At 37.2% G+C, this 24,228-nt stretch overlaps 1 protein-coding gene across 1 annotated transcript in view; it reads right to left on the minus strand.

The window, feature by feature from the left end:
• AK9 (adenylate kinase 9) overlaps nt 1-23,681 on the minus strand; it is a gene marked incomplete at its 5' end in the record, with an annotated part of 41,399 nt that extends 17,718 nt beyond the window's left edge. The window contains 9 exon segments of the mRNA XM_029083678.1: nt 737-855; nt 3,899-4,165; nt 4,780-4,992; nt 5,965-6,077; nt 7,046-7,252; nt 7,732-7,815; nt 18,043-18,144; nt 23,072-23,142; nt 23,573-23,681. Coding sequence (XP_028939511.1) covers nt 737-855; nt 3,899-4,165; nt 4,780-4,992; nt 5,965-6,077; nt 7,046-7,252; nt 7,732-7,815; nt 18,043-18,144; nt 23,072-23,142; nt 23,573-23,681 — 1,285 coding nt within the window.
• Nucleotides 23,682-24,228: the final 547 nt, after the last annotated feature.

Here is a 24,228-nt window from a genome sequence, read left to right on the forward strand (position 1 = left end):
TATGGTCAAGCTGCCAGCAGCTATGATCTGAATGGAAATGAATGGAATTGATAGAACATGGAAGCAGGGATTTACCCTGCTGAAATTACATCCTAAAAAGCCAGTCGGCTTTCTAGGAGTTGATGATCTTATTTATCCAACAATAATCCACATTTATCACAGTGTTACGGCTGTACTTTCTGATATGAAAGGAAGTCTGTTGTGGGCACATCACTGGAGTGCAGATAGTGATGAATGCACAAGATAACCTGATACTGTGTTATTTTAGAGATCACCAATACTTTGTTTTGCTTTCCACATAATATTTACAATTTATCGAAACTAATAATTACAGCTGGATTCCAGCTCTCCATGATAATTAATTACATGAAAACATAAAATGTTTTAATTAATTAATGAAAATTAATTCATTAATGTAAATTTATAATTAATTACATGAAAACATAAAACATATCTATCCTGTAAGCCCACAAAAACTACCCAGCTACTCAGGAGATTTAATCTAATTCAAATTCACTAAGTACTTTTTTCCAGTCCTGTGTCGAGCACATCAGACATTATGTTACTGTCAAAATATCAATCAAAACAGAACAACAAAACTGAGACTGAGAGGTAGGTCATGATTCATAAAAAGTATAAGAGCATTGAAATAATCTCAGCAATAGTTATTTGTAATTGTAATGGATGATATGCTTCCTAAGATTAATTAAAAAAGAGATAATCTAATTACAGTTACCGGAATGGCTCTTTCCTCCACCAGTCAAGAACAATGTTATCAAGGACTTCTGGAGGCAGTGCCTCATAATCCACCAGATTTGCTTTGATTGCTTCCTCTTCATCAGTTAACTCCACTTCCTTTACACAAAGAAAATCCACAAAAAAAAAAAAAAGAAAAAAAACCACAAAAAAAACAGAAAGAAAGAAAGAAAGAAAGAAAAAGAAAGAAAGAAAGATCTACCTTGACTAAGTAAGGTACTGTCTTCATTTGATTTAAACCAGCAGAAACAAAGTAAACTCATTTGCCACATGTCACTGTGCTGCATTCTACATTTTTGGGTATTTTCCACGTGCTTGGGCTTGGGTACTTCCCTAGAGTTGGGGCAATGGCTGCTGTATAACTTTTAATGAAACCTAAACCCAAGGACAATTGTTAAGTATGTAATTATACATATGCTCAATTCAGAGAAACAGAAATGATCAGTTTCTCCTAATTGCCTACAAGAATTTTTCCACTTAGCTATACATTTTCTCATGCTGGAAGACTACCTGTTTGACATCAGAATGTAGTTTTACTTTCTGAAAGCAACTTTTATCTTTTGATGGAATTCAAAGAAAGATGTCAAAGAAAGATATGTAAACTTCTTTCTGGGCATAAGCACGTGACTAGGAATCAGGAAGATAGCATTGTTCTACAGAGCAGTAGCAGTATTAATGACTAGTCAAATGCAGAGCATTCAAATTCCAAATCTAGCTGTTAAGTTCTTGTGAAAAACTTTTTTCAGAATATGTGACACTGATATGGCTGAGGATGCACTTCTCATAGAATGGCTTAATGATACAACTGCAGTAAAAAAGTATGAAAAGAAGGTATAGATTGGTGATTCTGGATTAGTTTACATCAGGCACAATATCAAAACACATGTTTTTACAAGTATACCAGATAAAAGACAACATTAGAAGTCAAAAAATATCACTGTTCCTGACCTGCTATGGTAATTTTTCATAGGAATATTAATAGAATAAAATATTATTTTCTAGTTAGTTGATATTTATTTCCTGAAAACAGAATGGCAAAGTTCATAAGAGAAATGTATTTGGTATCCTTTAAAGAATTCAATACTTTTCTGCCATAACTTATAAAGGTCTTGTTTGTAAAAAGCCACCTATATTTGTTTAAGAAGACCAGATATACACTACCAAAAGAGTGTGGTTTTTTTTAAATGTCAGTGGCCATCAAGCATGCACCTAAGTTGCATCCAAAGTCACCTGGAGAGAAAATCTGATATGCAGCTAGATATTCTCCTGTCCCTCTCAGCATATGGATTAAAGTTGTCCCCTGAGTTTCTTTTGTGAATTCATTACAAAGTTCTGCTGTCCTTTCCTCATGTAGTAGTCAATAAGACAAATTGCTCAAGAATTTGTTAGCATAATTTGTCAGAAAATAAAGGAATAACACTTTTTTACAAAAGGATCCAAATATATTCAGGAACTCTCCAAATGATGGTAGGGAGCTGCTTGCTGCAAGGATGTGTCTGAATAAGAATCCCTATGCCTGACATCTATTCTGATAATGCAGCCAAAAGAATTGAGAATGTGCTGGAAGACACAGATCTAATGTAGTGTGTGAGTAATAGTTTCTCTAGAGCCTGACACAGTGTATATATTAAAAGATATTCGTATGGCATAACGGATACCTAAGAAGGCACAGTGGCTGCCAGATCTGTAACACAAAGCATCTTGAAAGAAATGTGTGAAGTGGGAGAAAACAGTAAAACCCATATAAAAATGTATCACTGACATTACTACTGCGGATGAACTGTTGAAACAGCAACTGTATTTGGCAAAAGAAAAGAAACACAAAATGTATATTCTGGGTACAGAAAAGGGAACACCTCGCATAGCAGAGGTTCAAAGGACAAGGTTGGTCCCCAGACCTGTCAATGCTGTGAGGGCTTTGGTTGACACTTACTAAGACAACAAGGATGATATCTTTTTGCTAAACTTCCCAGACTGCATGGTATGTTTTGTTTGCCTTTATTGAATATTATAGCTGACATTTACCTTAAGCTTTTATAGATACATTTCTAGTGTCTTGCACCAAAGTGAAAGAGAATGATACAAATGGAATTAAATGAAATTATTTTGGAGAAGTAGTAGATCAGTGAAAAACAGGGTAGTCAGATGGTGTGGTGGTAGTCATACTCAGAAAAATGCTTATGGAGTCCATAGCCTTATCCTCCAGAGTTTTGTGCATGGACCAATGAACAGGTTTCTAATCTGAATTGCTTTTGCATCAGACGTGCTTTGGTCATGCCATCAGATAAAGTGCTTTACAAGAAGTATGAGAAAAAAATATTAATGTAAAAGAAGATTGTTTACCAGCAGCTAAGAAGATGATGAGGTAAAAATACTAACAGAAGTGCCTTTGTGTAAGACATGTACTGATGCCAAAAAAATAAAGCTGAGTGAGAGCCAGCCATACCCATCAGTGCCAGGAACACTTGCCATATTTTTGGCTGTGATGACCAAGTTGTAAACTGACTTGCCAAAAGAACCCCTCTCAGATTTAACTGATGAAAACCTGAAGTTTTGTTCTGACATCCATAATTTTGATCTGTACTCCATCTGTGTCGAAGCATTTACTTCCAATATTACGTGCTTTTGTATTATTCCATCAGGAACACTACCTCCCAGTTATCAGGGACCTCCCCTGCTTTTCAAGACAATAGAAGAGTGGCTTTGAATGCGCCTTTGGCAGCTTCCTCAGCACCTGTGAACCCACCCCATTGACATGTATATGTCCAGATTACATAAACGATCACAAATTTGATCTTTTTCTGTTGTGAGTAGTACCACTCTTTACCCGTGCTTTCCTATTAGACACAGAGACCTAGAAAGCCGTAGCCTAGACTGTACTTGTAAAGACCATGGTCTTCCTTTGCCCTATTTAGCATCTATCTCTACTATTTAGAAAAAAACCCCTATACATAATTCTTGGAAACGTTTTGAAGAAAGTTTGTGGCATTCATAAGAAAGCATTGTCAAGAGCTATTGCTTCCAAATTTCATCAAGTAAATAATTTAACATAAGTGTTTTTTATCAAGCTAGAATTTTATAGGAAATTTCTATTCTGGTCTGAAAATGTGTGTATGGACATAAAAAAAGCTCAGATTATTACCTGTTCGCTGTTTTCAGTCTCAGTTTTAGTGATGGTATGAGAGAAGTCTCCCAGTTCCTGTGACAGAATTAGCATTTCATTGACATCTTCATCAGGTTCTTCATCAGTGTGGGGCCCAACTTTCTGTTTAGTTTTGGGTAAGATCAATTCCTGTAGATATTCTTCAAACTGAATATGGAAAATGCCTAATTTGTCTGCTATCTGTCGTGCACAAGTAGTTTTACCTGCTCCATGAGTTCCAAGTAAGCACACCCGTAAAGGAGGAGCCTATAGGAAAAAAATGGAATATTTTGTAACAATTTAGAGTCTACAGTGCAACCCCTACTTTTTCTAATTTACAAAATATCACTATAAAAATTGCATCAAAAATAGTAATATAAATTTGCATTTGAATTTTTACAGGCTTTATATTACTGTTCCAAACAGACTAGCCACTGTCTGGAAATACTGAACAAATACAGCATGGCAGTTGATGTCAGGAGGTAAAAATGAAACTTCATTAGACAATTGTGGTATATCTTCCCTTCTTTTACTCTTCTTCCACTTACAAAAAAAGACTTAAAGATAGTAAAAACTCCCAATATGTGTGATTTGTTAATCACATCTTGTAATTATTGTAAGCCTTTGTAATCTTCCTCTGTTTTCTGCTTTATTTACATCATTGATTCAATGCGATAAATTAAGTGTACACTAAAAATTGAGTAGGGAAGCAAGGTGTTTTATTTGTTTTGTGGGCTTGCCTGATATATCTATTGTTACCTACAAAAAATCAGCAATAATTTACGATTATCAATGAGAATGGAAAATAGTGATTTTAATCTGTTATTTATTATTATTTATTTATTATTAATTATCCTTTAAACAGTTTTGAAGATTCTCACTTGTAATGGTTCATTGCGAGCCACGTACTCCTCAGGGTTCTTCAAAAATTTATCTCTGTACTCAGAAGTTGAAAAATAATAAATCTTTTCTTGATATTTAGCTGCATGTTCATAGAGTCCTGGCTGAAGGACAAAGTTTTCTTTCAGACTGACTGGACAAAAGTGTTTTGTGTCTCCCATGAGCCTTTTCTTTTCCTTATTTTTTTCTTCATCCTGAAAATATTATGAAAATTTTCACAAACTATTTGAATTCAGTAGTTCACTTAGATTAAGTAGATCAAGCAGATCAGATTAAGTAATGTCAAATACATCAACTGAGCACTGAATGACAATGATATTCTCAAGATAGTTTGTAAGCTGAATATAAATCTATGAAAATACACACTTGGTAGATTCAGAGTCAGAAAGCAAACTGTTCAATCTAGCAAGAGAATTTCTGAGAAAAGAATGACCATTTTAAATTTGAAATTATAGTATCATAGTTAGCTGTTAAAGACCAAAATTAGGCTAGAAGTATCTGTGTAACTTTTCCTGCTGTGTTCTTGAAACCCGCTTTCTGTTGCTTCTAAATGTGCAGAATTAGACCTCTTAGAAAAGGCAATGAGAGCTGGTATTATGAAGTCAGATTACTTATCCAATAAAATCAATTTTGAAAAAAATGTATTCAATACTGCTCCAGTACAGTATATGGATATCCTGTACTGTTAAATTTGGGGATAGGAATCTTCCAATATAGAAAGAAAATAAAAGAAAGGCAAAGCTCGACCTTTAACTTCATTAAAGTGGGTGTTTGAAAATTATCAATAGCTGAGATGAAACGGAGGATTGTACATTAGGACTCTGGATCTTCTGATGTTTACATGATGTCTCACAGAATCATTGTTAGTCAACAGAAATCAAAGTTCACATTTGTTTCTTTAATAAACCCCCTCTTTGCCATCTGGCAAAACTAGGTACATTCATTATCTCTGTTAGCACGTGGTATTTATGCTTCTCACTGGAGTAAACTACTATCAGCCAGAATGTAGGAAAACAATGAAAGTGTTGGAGCATATGCTGGTATTTTCTGTAACAAGGCTGAACCTGGATCATACAAAATCAGGTGAAAATACTGACTTCTCTGGTGTTATGTTCAAACTGAAAATAAATGAGTTAAAATAAAAGCATAAACAGACAAATGCTTACTTCTTCATTTTCCTCTTCTTCAACTTCTTCATCTTTCTCTTCAGCAGCCATATCTTCTGCTTCCTCATCTAAGTCTTCATCGGATAATTCCCAACCATGATATTTAAAAGGTTCTAAAAATGTAAATTTTTGTTTCTGTTTCAATATTTTTCATTTGGCTATGCCAGAATATATTATCTTTGTCCATAGAGTAAGCACATATGTGAAAGCAAATCATGCCAAGCGTATATTGCATTTCTCCTACTCATAGAACAAAATGTTCTCCCCGGATGTAGGAATTAAATATATTGCTTCCTCCAAAAATGGAAAATCTGGTGATTGTTTTTTCATTGAATTAAATGGGTTTTTCAATGGGAACTTGTAGTACAAAAGTATTATACAAACACATGCAGATAGTGCCATTACTGTTTTCAATAGTGTTTTTTACCTATTGTTCATTGGGGAAAATAATCAGTCAAATTTAATTGTTTATAAAGCTATCACAATAGATGTTTTGGTTAATAAAATACTTGCATATAGTAATGCTAGGAAAACTGTAGTATTAATATTATTTATCCTGCAGTCAAAATTGTTAGAGATTTGAGCACAAAAGTGAAGAAAGGTAATTTGCCAAAAAAATACCAGTACTGCAAAAATCCATTCTTGAAACACAACCTATGCAGGTTGGTAGATTAGATTATTACACCCCCTGAAAGTCTCATTGACTTCAATGAATACTGTACATTAGTGAACCTTTGTTATCTGTCCATTTCTCAAACCAGTATCTTGACATGAACAGATAGAGCAAGTTACAGGGGAAATGTGCTGTCAGAATGTTTGGGGAGCTATTATGTATGTATTTGTATATCCATATATATCTTTCAAATATATATCTTTCCCACTCTTCCCATGTCTTAAAGGCTGCTAGTGTGCTTTTCAGCTCACCCACAAAACACAGCATGTCCTGTTCCCACTTCATGTGAGTAATACAGAACTGAGTATAACCTTACCCCCCACCCCCATCCCAATATACTCATCATACAAGCTCTACAAAATCCCTCTTGGTAGGTTAAGTGTAAATCACATAAACAGTATTACTTACTTTCCATAACCAGCACAGTTTGATTAAGCAGACTTTCTGGAGTTTGCTCAGCTATCTCTAAAATAACAACCTGAATTAGAGGTGACTTCTTGATTTCTGACTCCACTGTTTGCCAGTCATGCATGAAAAGGTCAATCTTCCTTTTAATTGTTTCCATTTCTGGTATATTTGGAATATCATCCTCTGCAAACTCGGGTAGCATGATTTCTGAAAATCAAATAGTATATATAAAGGCAATGCTCCTCTAAAATGTTATGCATTTAAAAATTATCATTATGCTTTATGATTATTTTTATTTTCCTCAAATATGGTGGCATATTTTTTCAATGCTGCTTCCCCTCCTAGTTATGAATTATTATATTACTAGTTTACAAAGACAGTTTCAAAATGCCAAATTCTTTATGCTGATATAGTATATAATGATGCTTCTCCAGGAAAATAAACAAGGTAAAATTACTTAATTAAATTTGCATACGATTATTGAAATCAGCACACAAATAAATAATGACTCCCTCTGCAAAGAAATATAAGGAATATATATTAATTAAAAAATTATTATTTAGTGATGAACAGTTTTTGACAGGCTATCCATATGGTCATGCCTCATATGGAATGTGCCAGTATAGGAAGAAATAAAGAGTAGGAAAACTAGCATACACTGCAAAGAAGCAACTTCATGTTCTGACCTGGTTCGGGTTCAGTTACTGAAGCTGTTGTGGAGTGTTCAGGCTGCATGTTAGGTATCTGCTCTTTTTCAAGTGGAGTATGTTCTGTTTACGTGAATAGAAATATAACACTGGATTACATTAATATTACTGGATACTTTTCCTCTTTGGCATAAGATCTCAATATACAGATGTTAATGAATTAAACCTTCATTTACTCAAACAAAGGCACACAGACATACAAAGCTCAACATGGCAAAACTTCAGAGAAAATAGAAAATTTATAGGAGAAAGAAAAAGAAGGGACTAAACAGAGAAGTCCACTTCATTATAAAAATCAAGGATATGAGGGTTGGTACCAAAGACTGAGCAGGCAAACAGTGCAGTGCCTCAGCCTGGGTGTAGCATGGCAGCTTGCACAGCAGTTAGTGTGGAGGGGTGTGCAGGAAGGGTGCAAACACCCTACCAGCTCAAGAGGTGAGTTCCATTGGTGGCCATCACCCTTTCCGAAGGAGCTTAGCTATGGTATCCACCCAGCAGAAAGCTCTGTCCTCTGCACTTGCCAGAATGGATGTGGCAACCCAGACAGCTCCCAGGAAATCATGCAGCCATCCAGGTCTCAGGCTGCAGGGAGTGCCAGAGCCTTTCACTGGTAGCAGACAGCAGAACAGCTGCATGAGGTGTGACCAGGTGGATGATCTGCTCAGTCTGGTGGCAGAGCTACGAGAGGAAGTAGAAAAGTTAAGGAGCATCAAGGAGGCTGAGAAAGAGAGAGACTGGTGGAACCATGCTCTGCCCTCCCTGAGACAGAAAAAGGTACAGCCACCAGTAAATATTGGAGATCAAGGGGAATCTGTATCCTCAGCCTGTCAGGCTGAAGGCAGTAGCTTAAATGAAAGGGGGGAATGGAGGTAAGTCCACACTCAGGGCGGTAGGTGAACCCCCTCCTTGCCCACCTCACCTTCCCAGGTGCCTCTGTACAGCACATATGAGGCACTGGATGTGGAAAGGCAGCCAATGGATGATGTGGATGATGGTCCATCTACACCAGCGGTGTTGCCAGGGTCAGAAAGGCCTACCCTCTATATCATGACTACCATGACAAGGAAGAAAAGAAGGGTTGTAGTTGTAGGAGATTCCCTTTTGAGGGGAACAGAGGGCCCAATATGCCGGACAGACCCTCCTTTTAGGGAAGTCTGCTGCCTCCCTGGGGTCTGGGTTAAGGACATCACTAGGAAACTTCCTAGCTCGGTACGGCCCTTGGACTATTACCCATTACTGCTCTTGTATGTATGTGGGTGGCAATGAAGCTGCAACACATGGTCCAAGGGCGATCAAAAGAGACTTCAGGGCCTTGGAACAGTTGGTAAGGGATTCTGGAGCATAGGTAATTTTTGTCTCTCTCTTTCCAGTTGCAGACAGCAACATGGGAAGAAACAGACACACCCACTCACTCAGTCTAGTAATAGGTGGCTCCATAGCTGGTGTCACCGCCACAGTTTTGCATTTTTTGATAATGGGATGGCCTACAAGGCACCAGGCTTGCTGGTGTCAGATGGAATTCACCTTTCTCAAAGAGGGAAGAGGGTCTTTGGTCAGGAGCTTGCAGGGCTCATTGTCAGACATTTACACTAGACTTGAAGAGGGAGGGGAATAATATCAGGCTTTCTCATGACAAGCTATGGGATGACACGCCACAGTTAGAGGGATAAGTTGCTAGCAATGGCCCTCAGCTTGTTGCTCTGAGATGTGCTGGGTACACTGCAGCACACTTGAAGTCCTACAGAGACAAGCCAGGGGCTTCTGAGGCAATAGGAGCCAACAGGCTCCTATTTCACACCAGTGAAATACCTCAAAGGAATTAAAGACTTCCTCTAAGAAGGTGCCATGGCTGACAGCCCAGCTGAAATGACTACACCAATGCACACAGCATGAGGAACAAACAGGACAAGTTGGAAGCCACCATGCTGATACAAAGCTAGGAAGCCACCTAGTTGCCATTCTTGAAACTTGGTGGAATGAATCCCATGACTGGAGTGTGGCTATTGATGGCTACAGGCTGTTCAGAAGGGACAGGTGAGGAAGAAGGGGCAGAGGCATTGCCCTCTACATAGAAAAATGGATAGAGTGTGAAGAGCTGTCTCTGAAGATCAGCCATGATGAGGAGGCTGAAAGCTTATGGGTAAGAATTAGAGACTGAGGCAACAAAGGGAAGCTTGTGGTTGGTGTCTACTACAGGCCACCTGATCAAGTGGAGCCTGTTGCCGAAGCCTTCTTATTCCAGCAGGAGGCATCGTGCTTGCAGGCTCTTATCCTGCTGGGGGACTTCAACTGGAAAAGTAGCATAGCAAGCTGTAGGCAATCCAGGAGACTCCTGGAATGCACTGAGGATAATTTCTTTAGCCAAGTGACAGACAGCCCTGCTAGAGGGGATGAGATACTGGACCTGATGGTCTCCAACGCAAGTGAGCTAATTAGTGATGTCAAGATTGGAGGCAGCCTGGGCTGCAGCAATCACGCACTGGTGGAATTTGCAGTCCTGAGTGATATGGGTCAGACAAAGAGTGAAGTCAGGACCCTGAATTTTAGGAAAGAAAAATTCAGCTTTCAGCTGAAGAGCTTCCAGCTCTTCAAGGAGTTAATCAATAGGATGCCCTGGGAAACTGCCCTCAGGGACAAGGGAGCTGAACAGAGCTGGCAGATCTTTAAGGATGCTCTCCATAAAGAGCAAGAGCTCTCGATACCCAGGTGTAATCAAGCATGAAAGGCAAGAGACTGGCATGGCTGAGTTGAGACCTGCTGGTCAAACTAAAGGTCAAGAAGGAAATGCATAGGCAGTGGAAACAGGGATGGATATTGTAGGAAGAGTATAGGGACGCTGCCTGGTTCTGTAGGGAGGGGGTCAGCAAGGCCCAAGAGAGTTGGGGTTGTTCAGCCTGGAGAAGAGAAGGCTCTGGGGAGACCTTGTGGCCTTTCAATACTTAAAGGAGGCCTATAAGAAAGATGGGGAGAAATTTCTTAGCAGGGCCTCTAGCGATAGGACAAGAGGTATTGGTTTTAAACTAAAAGAGGGTAGATTCAGACTAGATATAAGGAAGAAATTTTTTACACTGAGGGTGTTGAAACACTGGGACAGGTTGCCCAGAGAGGTGGTAGAAGCCCAATCCCTGAAAACATTCAAGGTCAGGTTGGATGGGGCTCTGAGCAACCCAGTCTAGTTGAAGATGTCCCTGCTCATTGCAGGGAGGATGGACTAGATGGCCTTAAAGGTCTCTTATAACCCAAACCATTCTGTGATTCTATGGCTCTATAGAATCATAGTTCTACACAGAAATTATGATGCACTTTTTAAGGGATCTGTAACCAGGATGTCTCGATTCCTGGATACGTAATGATTAACCTTTGCACAGATGCTGAACACAGTTTGGACAGTTATATGAAACAGAAGCAGTGGGTGTTAAACAGCTTGAAATTTAGATCTATTTGTTCAGAGAACTGGAACATGTCCATTTCACAACGAAGTCTGCAACAGAATTGAAAAAGGGAATTAATTTCTTTTCACTTTCAAGCCTTATTTGTGTGGTTTAACCACTAAACCAGGCCTCTTAAGAGTTATGAATGCATCTTTCCAATTGTGCATTGCTACAAACATACAGAAATTAATTAAGAGGTTATCTGGTACATATTCAGAGATAATTTGGTCATACATGTGTAATGAAAAATTAAAGTTTACAGCAGATAATGGCATAAATTATGCGCTACATATGCATTAAAAATACACGGAATATCATAAAAGAATTGGTGCCAATTTAAAAGAAAAGTTATTGTGTTGCTTTGCTTCTATTAAACTGCCTTTGTCTCGACCCACGAGTTTGGTTTTCTTTGTGTTCCATCTTATTTTCTCCCCTCCCCATCTTGCTGAGGAGGGGGGTGATAGAGTAGGCTTTGGTGGGCATCTGGCATCCAGCCAGGGTCCACCCACCACAGTTATTTTTTTCCCCATTTAGAAATACTTTAAAAACTCCAAACAAAATAATACTTGAAACATCTATTTGTACTTCTTCAATCTTAAAAGTTGTTTTCAAATACTAAGAATTCCCATTTAGAGTAAGTTATCTGCTGAGACATTTTGGCTCTTCCCAGTGAAATGGATCAGCATGCTAAAATTACTATGATAACACATTGTCCTGGAAGAAATGGATATTGCTTCTATTTATCCTACTGAGTGTAGGGAGAATATGCAGGGGTTGAAGGCTAAGGTCCTCCTAAAAAAATAGAGGAGTTACTTGAAATCACTGTGTTATTCACAAGATTCTCAGGAACACCTTCTCTTACACTATTGGTAAAGCCCCTACAAGTAGCAGCAGTCTAGGTTTCCCATGTTCTTGGAGCATGACTTTGTGTGCTGTTCCTTCTGCACTTTCTCAGGTATATGCTTAAAGGGATCTTAAGAATACGCTTAGTTTTGCAAAGGCACGTTATACCTATGACCTATAGAACCCAAATACTGCTGCTATAAAGGTATACACATGTATGTATGTGTAATTCTAAGAAGTACCAACAATAAAATGCAAAAGTGTAACCCTTTTCTCTGGAGGCTAGAAGTCATCTATAGTTATACAAGGATAAGAAGTCCAAGCCTGTCTCCTAATAGTGTCTCATGAAAAGTAAACAAAAGTTAGAGATTGAAAGACTTCATTAATAGAAGAGATTCACAGGTACTACTTACAGCAAACATGACAAAACCATGTGTGTTTGACAAAACCATTTGTTGTTGTGACAACAAATGTGTTGTCATATTGGGTGAGCAAAATAACAAAGGGATAGGTTCTTCCATTGCTATCTATTTGTTGAAAAAGCCAGAGGGAACTAAAATTGTGATATTGACAGCAGATACTGAATTAAAAACTTGATATTGACAGCAGACATTGAATTAAAAACTTGATGTTGACACATTAACAGAAAAGGAGGAAGAAACTTATTGGTTCCTATGGCTGCAATTAGTATCCATTTTGACGTTGTTTGGCCCTGAAAGTCCTGAAACAAAGTTCTGTCTCAGCTAGAAGATACAGAAGTGCCTTGATGACACTATCACCCAGTTGTCCTTACTAAAACAAGAACAGTCTCAGGCAGCAGCACTGTGGTGTTGTTGCTGCTATTCCCATTCCCTGCACTCATACAATTTTCAACCCTGACTTTCTTCTTTTTCTTATCAATTTTCTTTTGTGTTCTGTTTAATAAGTCTGACATCAGTGCCTTCAGCTAACACAGAAAAGAAGTTGGGAGTAATTACTTAAATAGTCTGATATTACTATAAGTTTGCTAGGACTTACAGTGTACATTGTGTTTGTCTCTTGCCAGAAATGAAGGTGCAATAAAGAGCTTGAACAGCGGATGGAGTGATTTGCTACTTTGCTATAATTTTCCCCTCCTCTTTGTTTCTGTATTGTTTTGAGTTTGAAAGAGCAGGAACAGATTTTCACACAAACAACAGGTTCAGCCTATTCCAATGAACTTCTACTGATATTTAAAAAAAAGATCATTACTACTAGTTTTCCTTAGATAACTTCCTGCACATAAAAAGGAGAGGTATTACTAAAAATGAAAGCCTTACTTAATGCCTTGTATGTTAAAAGCTTTGACCATGTTCTTAAAAATACAAAATCCAAAAACATTTAAAAAAACAGTGTTTTGTGGTTACCCCCTGGCATTACACAGCCCAGTGCTCACTACATGAAACTGCAGCACTGTAACACGCATTTTGAGTTTGCCTCAACTGGAAAAATCCAAACAATTTTTTTCTGGCTCAAGAAGAGTTAGACTGCCCTGTTACAATTTTCTTCTTTAAGAAAATTAGTATTTCCTCCCAGAACTGAATGTCTCTCAATCTTCTCTTGTGGATTGTTGAAGAAATCCACAAACACCACATTTAATTTTCAAAAGTAGAGCCAGATCAAAAAACGCTGTTACTAAGTACAATGTAGGTGGATTTCTGTGATTAGGTAGATTAAGTACCAGTAAGATTCATCAGGAAACAGGACTAAACGTAATGGTCAGAGCAGAGATGCTGCCTAACTTTTGTCGAACATGCTACCAACTAAAGCAATGCCTGGAAGTGTCAATAGCAGCTGGGATATCTAAGCACCTGCAGGACAAGGAACACATCTAACAAATTTTTCCGACTTGGATGGCTAAGCTACCTATGAAGCCATTATATCAAAGGTCATTGCCAGTTTTCTAGAAGAAGCAAGCCAGTCCCCTGCCTCCAGTGAGTTAATTGCCAAAGAGCTAGAGTTAGGGACTCCCGTTCTTTTGTCATTGGCCAAATTTCAAAAGATGCAGGGTTTCAAATACATGCCTGCTTTTGACATTCCTTCATGGCTCACTAAGGCTGGCCACTTAGTAGTTTGCTACTTGTTGTGCCTATTTCTAGAACCCTTAATTCCATATATGAAGCCAGGCACTTAAAAGTTAGTACAGCAGGTTTGGGCACTGCAATGTCTACATCTCCTTATGGGTCTGGGTCTTAATGTGTAGTCCTCTAGAAATATAGCAAATTTCTAGATACTTAGGTGGTTTTAAGAATTTTATTCTTCCACTTAAGAGGCTGAAACTTTTCTTCTCTCAATACCTCTATTTACCTCTACTATATATTGATAAGCTGAGATTTGAAATAAATCAGGCCTGGCTGTCCCTGCCCAGGCCCCTGGGGCCATCAGCCCCTGCCCCAGCAGTGCCACAGCAGGGCTGGCCTCCAGCTCCCCACAGCCCTGACCGGCCATGGGCTCTGCCAAGCTGGGCCCACCCACAGGCTGACAGCCCAGCCCGGCCTCAGCTAGTCCCTGTCCCCAGGGAGGTGCACAATGCCCAGGGCCAGAGCTGCCCTGCTCCTGGCTGGGGTGGTGGGACTGGCTCTGGCTGCCGGGCCCGTCCCAATGGCCATGTTACCACTCTGTGCTGCCACAAACTTGATCCTTCAGGAGCACTTGGCCCTCACAGTGTCCTGATGTGCTGTCCCCAAGAGGAACTGCAAAATCTTATTTTAATGGAGCCAATTTTAAATAATAAGTTAACAAATATATATTTTGGCAAATATTTTTGTGATCTTTTGTAACAAAGAATACTTAATGCATTTCCTCTCATTTTTTTTTACAGCTTTGAACAACACAACTATTAGACTGACACCTCAGTGGCTAACTTTCTATTTGAATGATTATTATTCTAAACACAAACCAAAAGTGCAAAAGGGCATATCATGAAGCAGAAACACCTTGCAGATTTCAAAAAGTCTTATCTTAAATTAGAAATTATTTTTTTCTTGAAAATGTTTATAAATACTTGCATTTTACTAAACTGCAAATTCATGCTATATATAACATTACATTAGTTATCCCCTGCAATGTTATTTCTGTCTCTTGCTGTGATTCTAAATAGGAACAGGAAAATATCTTCCTTTTTATGTACATTAAAAGACGTTGTATAAATGCTGCAATTAATTATGCTGCATTCTGCAGTGATGTATTCCAAATGAGACAGAGATGTAGCCAGGTAAAACCTGCTGAAATTTGGGCAGTTCTAATGCATTATGTAATGATTATTCCATTAGGAACAGAGATTTTAAGAACATAAGCAAAGGATACATTCATAACTAGGTTACACTAACTGCTTTTTGCACGTGTTATCCCTGGCACAGTCACACTGTAGAAATCACATGTGCTGCCTTGTGAACCACAGCCCTATTCAAAGCAGTAAGCAGAAGATGTTAATGCATGCTGTCTGGATCTAGCTTTCAAGAGATCGCTTTTTATAGTCCTGCCCTTTAAAAACCTCTCAGTTCTGAGTAGGTCATGAAACTTTGGAAATACACAGGCAGAGTAATGGATTTAAATGAATATTTGACATCATCTGAGACAGAATATTGAACATGGTAACAAATCCACTCAATAGAGTGCTTCCCATATGAATCTTAATCTCAGAAACACAATTCATGTTACACCTCTCCTGTTAGGCTGTATTTATCAAATGATGGACCAGCATGTGTTCCAGTTCTGATTCTCTACTCTAGGCATGTAATTCCTTCAGATTACATGTATCTAAGAGTTTTCTTGCTTAAGGAAACTTATCAGCAGCAATTATTGCACACTTACGGAGCTTTTGATTACACAAGCCTAAGTGAAATGGAGAAACTTTTCCCTGGAAAGAGGGGAGAAGTAACAAAAGAAAAAAGGATTACATTCCTAGGGAAAAGGCAGAACCCAAAAACTGGACAACCCAAACATTATTTGGTTGTGGTTCAGGTATTTGAACCTTATCATGACAAAAATGTTCCCTCCCTGACATTTGATTTGTTTCAAACTGTGTCTCAGGGAGCAAAAATACTGAAAATATTTTAAGTAAGGCAGCTGTACCTTTGCAATTAAATATAAGTTATAATAACTCTGCTTGCAGAGGTGATTTATAGTGAGAAGATTTTTTTAAGAAAAAAGAAACATAGTCAAGAAAAACACTTGAAAAGATAGTAATGGTTTAAAAAAAATGAATCTAAAAATGCAAACAAGTTTCTTTCAGAGGAGGTGTCCATCTATCTAACAGTGATGTTAAATTATTTTCCTTATCACAGAGGTGATAGGAAACAATCCTCCCCAGCCCTAAATCTAGAGCTTTCAAAGGGAATGCCTATATAGCAATCTCTCATATTCTTTTGCTCTGTGTCTTCTTTGCCTTTACTGAGCATAGTTACCATAGAGACAAACAATCCTCAAAGGCTTTCTGCCCCCACGTTCTCCAAGTGAGTTGCTGGGGAAGGAAAGGCTTTAATATATTTTTTCCAATGTTCTGCTAGTATTAGATATGACTTGTTCTGCCCTCAGTCCATATTCAGCAACAAAAAGGATGAAAAAATTACTCTTTCCTCCCTTCTCAAACCCTGCTAAAGCTGAGACAGAGACACCAGAAGCCAGCACGTTGTCTTCATTAGAGTTTAACTATCAAAATAAACAGAAAGGCAAAATGTAGGATAACAGTGACACTCCAATTCCTTGGAACTGATAGGTACTTCATTATGAACATATTTTCATTTGTCTTTTTGAAAGAGACTGTGTAATTTGTTTATATAGACTTTTCATTACTTACAGATATATGCTGCCAAATAATATTCAGCATATTACAGTGAAATGTATTTAGTAGACAAACTTATATTGTGTGTACTGATTTATGGTGTTTGGAAAAAGAAGCAGTTTGGTCTACAGATTAAATTGATTCTTTCTTATGCATAAAAATGTGTATATTTAACAACTTGCTATTTAAAATAAAATATTTTATGTTGGATTTACTTCCCTTTTGGACTTCAACATATTCTAAAAATTCTACTAGATAAAAGCTAAAATGTATATTTTAAAAACTAAAGTAGACTGTTTCCACTAAAGATGAGTTACCTTGAAAATGTTTTTTGAGAGAAGGCTACTATAGGATTTCATCTATCTTTTAATTAGCTTATGGCTCTTTGGAGTTCCATGTGCTGCAGAATTTTACCATATAGCAAAAAGAAGAAAATATGACTCCATGTGAAATCTAGCAAGCTGTGAGCTTGCTAGATGACTAATGAACAATGGATGACTATGGAAAATACAGGACATATTTTGATCATACACATCCAAAGTTAAAATTAATCCATTCCCATTCTTCACAAGAAACTTTGCCACAGGGAATGGACTAGTAACTTCTGATTAATGTGGGTTTAATATCAATTTTAAAATGGTCTGTAGAACTGAGGTTTGATAAAAACACATGTGGGTGTTTGTGAATACTGCAGTTTGATTATTTTCTGGGGTCCCCCCCCCCACCATTTTTTCCTGGTATTTTCTTATTTTACTTTTTTTTGGTCACAATCCATGAGACTGACTTCCTACAGTTTTTCTTCCCTCTGATTTCCTCCCCTTATCACTTCATCCTGTAGAGAGTGCTTATGGATTTCTGAATACAAGAAGTTATGTCAACCTGGAATTTCAGCAATGTTGTTATTTCCATAGATCTCGCTACACGTTTGTTAGTTTTGGTACTTTGGCAGTAGAGGCAATAGTGGGATTGTATTTCAAAGTACAAATACCTGATGCATTATTTTTAACAGGCAATAACAACGTGCCTTTAATTGTATTTATAAGTGTTTAAATAAATTGAACCTGATTATTCCATTATAAACTTATTTAAAAGAAAAAAGTTAGGGTAAGGAATGATATTCACTGCCAATTTTCAAATGTAGTAAAAGCTTGCAAGAAATGCAGGCATACAACTCTTGATACTACCAAGAGAGATTATATGTGCTACAAGGCCAACCTGTAGGTTCAGATTCTTCTTTATAGCCTGCAGAGTCACTGGACTGTTTCTGGGGCATTTGTTCAGTTTCAGGTGGAAGCTGCTCATCATTGTCCTCAGATTCTGTTGGCACAAACAGAATCGTTAGTAACTTTAACAAATCCATTGAGGGGTGATGGAGGCACTATAGGATTAAAGTTATTTTTGGATCACACTGCAAAACTTATATCTGATCATCTTCAAAAAAGGAGTTAGTCACTTTAATGCTCAGGCACTGCACACTGACAAAAACATTTCAAGATCAGCTACTTTATCTGTGTGGAAAGACAGACCATCTATCAGATGCCACATGACTCTGAATAAAGTGGAGAAGTACTTTATTTAATTCAGTTCTGTTATGTAAGAATATTTTTCATTCATTATAATCTATGTGTTCTGTGCTCAAACTACGCTCAAAAACAAGACCTTGCAAAAAAAGTGTACTTCAATGGAAATAGCTGTGGCACAGAAGCTAAGCATGTCTAGATTTTTACAGCATGTCTAAACACTTAAGAGATTTAATATACAAGACTGGTGTTGGATAGGGTCAAGGACGAGAGATGGACAGACATTAAACAAAGTAAATTAAGATTATGTCCTTTTTCTTCTAGATATTCAGAAAACGACAAGAGCTTTCAGAGAGATTGATAGCTCTAATCATAGCCTTTTGATCTTTTTTCTTCTACAAAGTAATGCACAGCTGTGCTAAACTAGGTACTATCCCTTGCTTGGCCTTTATTTCTGTGAATGAGAGACTAAAAGAATTTAAGCACTGAAGGTATTTGGGATCTAATTAAGTGGTTTATAACCTTTCTGTTTCAAATTTTGAAATTTCTCTGCCTAAAATGCTGTGATTACAGGTATTAGAATGTAATTATCATATCTGGTTTATGAAGCAGGGCAGAAAGTGGCTTTGAATATCATGCAACTTTGCTCGAAGACTGAGCAAACTGTGAAGTTAATATCACTACAGCTTGCATTGAAGTCTGTTGTACAAGTAATTTGCTATCCCTTGTCTGCAGATGAACAAACTGTCTTTGTTCAAACTCTGTCACTGAAAAGCCTCCAGTTAGAGGTAGGAAAAAACCAAATCAAGATGCAAGCCAGCCAAGAAAAACAAAGGAAATATATAGAGAGGCTGTAGGACTGAGCACATCAACTGCCTGGTAAATGTTATAATTATAACTGATTCCAAAAAGCATCTCTCTTCAAAGACTAAAGAGGAAATGTCCTAACATGTACAGGCTTAATTACTATTATATTTTTTTTTTGTTTTTTAAAAAAATCTTACTGAATTTAACACAACAATAAAAATAAAAATCAAGAATGTAAAATAAAAGCTAAAGAGATGGGTATCAGGGGGGGAGGTGGGATAAATATTAAAAGGTTTATAACATATATTAACAGCTGTGAAGAACAAGCACGGGAGGCAACAGCTGGAATGATCAGCTCCAGCTACCCATTTATTTCTTGCAAGAGCTTCTGCACAAATAGCAAGACTAGCAGAAGAGACATCAGTGACGGTGGGGTTGGACTGAGACACTGTTATGAGTTACAGTGACTGAGGCATAGGTGTACATGTGTTCTAGTTGAGTTTGCTATAGGAAGGGAGTAGTCTCTGGCAGAAAAGCAGATCTCTGACAAATAAAGTACAGAAAATAATGTCTTAAACCATGACAACTGTTTGCTTCAGAGGGTAAGATCAATTGTATGGGATATATTATTGCTGAAACATGTCAGGAAAGAAATGTGCCAAGTTCTGCTTCAGGAAGCTTGGAATGAACCCACAGATCTACCTGAAGCTGTATAACTTGTCTACAATGACTGAAATATATTCTCATTAAGTCATATTGCTGTCTCCTAGTATAAATAATTCCATACTTATGCAAAGCTGCTGCAAAAAATCCTTAAATACAGTAAGAAATTCCTGAAAATAATTTAAGTTCAGAATAATTCTGTCAAGGGACATGAAAAAAAGATGTGGGGCTATAATTTTCAGGTAGACACTACAAGCAAGAGTTGCCACATAAATTGTTTTGTGTATCTTCAACAGACATTTTCAGCATTGAACTTCCTAACTTCCTAACATTTTTTAAATTTACCCAAAGTCTCCTCTATTTGTTTTCACAGTCATTAAGACACATAATAGTACCTTGCTCATTATTGGAATCATTTTTTTCCTTTTAAACACAAATGGTATTATAAATTTGGATAAATTCAGTCCTGAAGCAATCCCAGTTACTTCAATGGCCCACTAAGGTTATAAAAATCGCAATTATTGAAATTCACGTTTATTAGAATAGAATAGAATAGAATAGAATAGAATAGAATAGAATAGAATAGAATAGACCATTTCAGTTGGAAGGAACCTACAAAAATAATCTAGTCCAACTGCCTGAGCAATTCAGGGCTGGCTAAGTTAGAGTGTTATTAAGGGCATTGTCCAAATGCCTCAGACACTGACAGGCTTGGGACATCGACCACCTCTCTAGGAAGCTTGTTCCAGTGTTTGATCTCCCTCTTGGTAAAGAAATGCTTCCTCATGTCCAGTTTAAACCTCCCCTGGTGCAGCTTCAAACCATTCCCATATGAGACGATATACAAGACATCAAAAGAACATGTTCGGGCTCTGGAGTATTCTTCCAAGTTTTCATTTTTATGTTATAACTGCTATATAAAAAAACCCCCAAAGTGTGAACATATAATTCAATTATATTTTTGTAAAGACATGTCACATGGGAGAAAAGCTGCAGTCAATGTGCTGATGGTACTACATGTGAAATAAAACAGATGTCAGGCTAAGAGGAACATGACTGAAGTGTTTTGGTGAGTCAGTATTTGATTATTGAAATCAAATGTAGGCGTAGGAAAACATAATTTTCTCTGAACAAGGACTCACCACATGTTAAGAGCACAACTGTGTATATGACATTATTACTTCTATCATTAATAATTGTTGTTTTGATGTACTCAGATCAAAATGAGTTAGATATTCAAAACTAAGATGAACTTTGTTGTTTGAGGCAGAGATAATAGAGTATTTGTGTAGGAACCTTTATATTTACTACTTTAGAACTCATTCACTTTGAAGAAGAGTTATGTGTTTTATTAGAAACTATAAAAAGTTATAAGGTAGAATTTTTTTAAATTTTATATGTAATTTAAAGAACCCTACAAATCTAGAGTATTTTTTTCACCTTTATGACTTAGGCCTTGCTATATATAGATAAAATAAACACCAGATGGGATAATGAAAAAAAGTGTATGTGCCACATATCGACAATACACAACTTAAGGCCAGGTTGGATGAGGCTTTGAGCAGCCTGGTCTAGTGGAAGGTGTCTTTGCTCATGGCAGCAGGGTTGGAATGAGATGAACTTTAAGGTTCCCTCCAACTCAAAACATTCTATGGTTTACGAAACTTGGCCCTAATATTTTTCTACAGAAACCAGTATGTTATGTTTGAAAGGAAGACAGTAATGGCAGTCTAGGCTCCCACCGCTGGGAGCAAAAAAAGAAGTGGGAATTCATGTGCTTCAATTTTTAATTTTAGCTCCAGGCCTTAGGTGATAACTTAGGCTATGATGGAGAAACCTTGAGGTCCCATAGCAGAGCAAGAAAATACTCTTAAGTCCTCAACCTGGTTCTTAATGTAGAGACAGATACTTGTGCATGGTACTTCATCTTGACAGCAGATCCAAATCAGACAGCAACATCCTTCTAAGAAAGTAGGCAGTGATTAAAGAAGGCAAAAAGGGAAGTACAACCCTGTAACTTTTTTGATTGTTGAGGTCTTCAAAAACTTTAAAACTAACTGGAATGATTTCTAAACCTCGACCCTGCTGACAGAATTGTCTGAGGTAGAAAAATACAGCCTGTTTGTGACAGCTGGCCTGCCCCCAAAATCTCACTCTTCACACATTATTCACTCCCTCCCAGGACAATTATATTTTAAACAAAGTATAGCACAACTATGATCTACATATAGGATTTTTACAGGAAATAAAGAGTGGATAAACAAAAATAATATGAGGTTCTGTCCATACAGAAAGCACAAAGGAGAGGAGGAACAATGACAGGTGGGGGAACCCCAATAACCTAATCAGAACAAACACAACCTTGGCTCCTTTCACTCAGGGTCCTGAAAAGAGGATGGTGAAGGCATTGTCTGGATGTGAGATCTATTGAGATGAGTCAACCAGAGAGGCTCCCCCTGTCTGAGGGGGATTACTGCCTACATGGTATGACATTCATTAGGGGATGCCAGGAAAAGCAGTTTGGGATTGTGAGAGACTTAAAATGTTATGAGGCATTTCTGAGAAGGGCCAAAGGCAAGGAGAAGGAGGGATCCAAAGTGGATTGGGGAGGAACAAGCATAGAGAACAGAGTAAGAAGAGGATGAAAGGGGAGATGGGAATACATGCTCAGACTCATTACTGCATGGTCCTGGGGATATGGAGCTGCAGCAGCCTCACCTCTACTGGGCTACTGGATTCAGCAATTCATAACGTATGTTGCAATTCTTAATGCATTTTAAGACAGCCACTATTGAAATAATTTCCATTCCCTTTTAATTGCTTCAGGCTGAGCTTCGTGGAGGAAGAACAGAAAATCAGACAGTTTTGTGATTTTCTTACTAGCTAAGTTCTAACAATGTTTTCTAACTTGCAAAGGGATACAGATTTTTTAATGAGTAAGAAGTTTCAATACAGTTAATAACCCACTTAGAAAAGTTACTAGAGGAGATAGAGAGTCCTGTCCTTTGGATTTATTTAAAAACTGTAACTGTGCTGGCTTATTTAGTACACATCTTTATTCTGTGACATCCATTAAGAATGACACATAGAAATGAGTGCTTGAATCAGTGAAGGAAGCAGATAGTTATATAAAGTAAATTTTCTAGATGCTGAATATAAAAAGGAAATCAAACCTCTAAAATCTGCATAAAAAACAAATTGCTAAATTATTTGAAACACATAATCAGATAAAATAGAAGGCAAATGATACACACTTTCAGCTTTCTCCTCAGCAGCCTCTAGAGATTGATCTTCCTCTGATGTCAGTTTTTCTTGCACTTCTCTTCTGCAAGTAAAAGATTATTCATCTTAAAACATATAAATACTACTGAAGCAAGCTGCAAATATATTAAATGTAAAATAAAGATGTGGAAATATACTGTTGAGAATTAAAATATAACTTGGGTTGTACAAAATAAGAATATATTTTACCATCTAAAATGTTATTGTCTCATTGCATCAAAAGGCTGGACTAATGAAAGGGTAATGAAAATGCATTTAGCAAGAGAATCTTCTGCCACCATATTTACTGATCTAAATGAGATATTCCTCAAAGTTAACACTTTGCATTGTATTATTTTCTATACATCACAACTAGTTTTAGTGTACTGTTTTAGTACATTTGTGTTGATAAGTGTACTGATATCTTTAACATAGACTAAGGCTAAAATTTTCTTGTGCTCATTTTATATGTTCAGATATTTGGAATATTTTACCTTACTTCTTCTTCTTGCTTTTTTAAGGCTTCATCTGTTAGTCTTTTCAAAATCTTAGAATTAATTTCATCCCTATTTGCTAAGTATGTTCTGTGTAGTATACAGACTCCTGCAGTACAATTACACAACAGTAATGAGTTTTATGCATCTGTATAAAATTAAAGTTATTTCAGTTAGGAAAATTATTTAATAAATTACAGACAACTCCCCTACTTCTTTTTAAAGCCAATAAAAGGCTTATATACCACTGTTGTTATACTTTTGTTTTCTAAGGTTTTAGAGCTTTGTTTTCAGTTTCAAGCATCTAATAAACCAAGTCTGGGATATGAGAAGGTTATGATGAAAACTATAAGGGGAGACAGTACTGAAAGGATTTATCTTATATTTCCATATATCATGCATTACTCTGGCATTTATTTTGTTTGTATGTGTACAAAGAAAACTATGAGGAAACAAATGAAAAACATTCAAATAAAAATATAAAGAATGTACATAACTAAACTCTACAGTTGGTTGACAGAAATGAAGGATATGCTGTTCCTACTAGGAATTCTACTAACTTATTTACTTTGGAATATAGATTTATGCATATATAGGTATATGGCTGTGTGGCTGAAATCCATTTCCATCAGTGGAGTGATGCCAATTTAGACTAG

This window comes from Antrostomus carolinensis, unplaced genomic scaffold (genome assembly GCF_000700745.2).
Source record: "Antrostomus carolinensis isolate BGI_N321 unplaced genomic scaffold, ASM70074v2 scaffold18702, whole genome shotgun sequence".
In the NCBI taxonomy this organism is placed as follows: domain Eukaryota; kingdom Metazoa; phylum Chordata; class Aves; order Caprimulgiformes; family Caprimulgidae; genus Antrostomus; species Antrostomus carolinensis.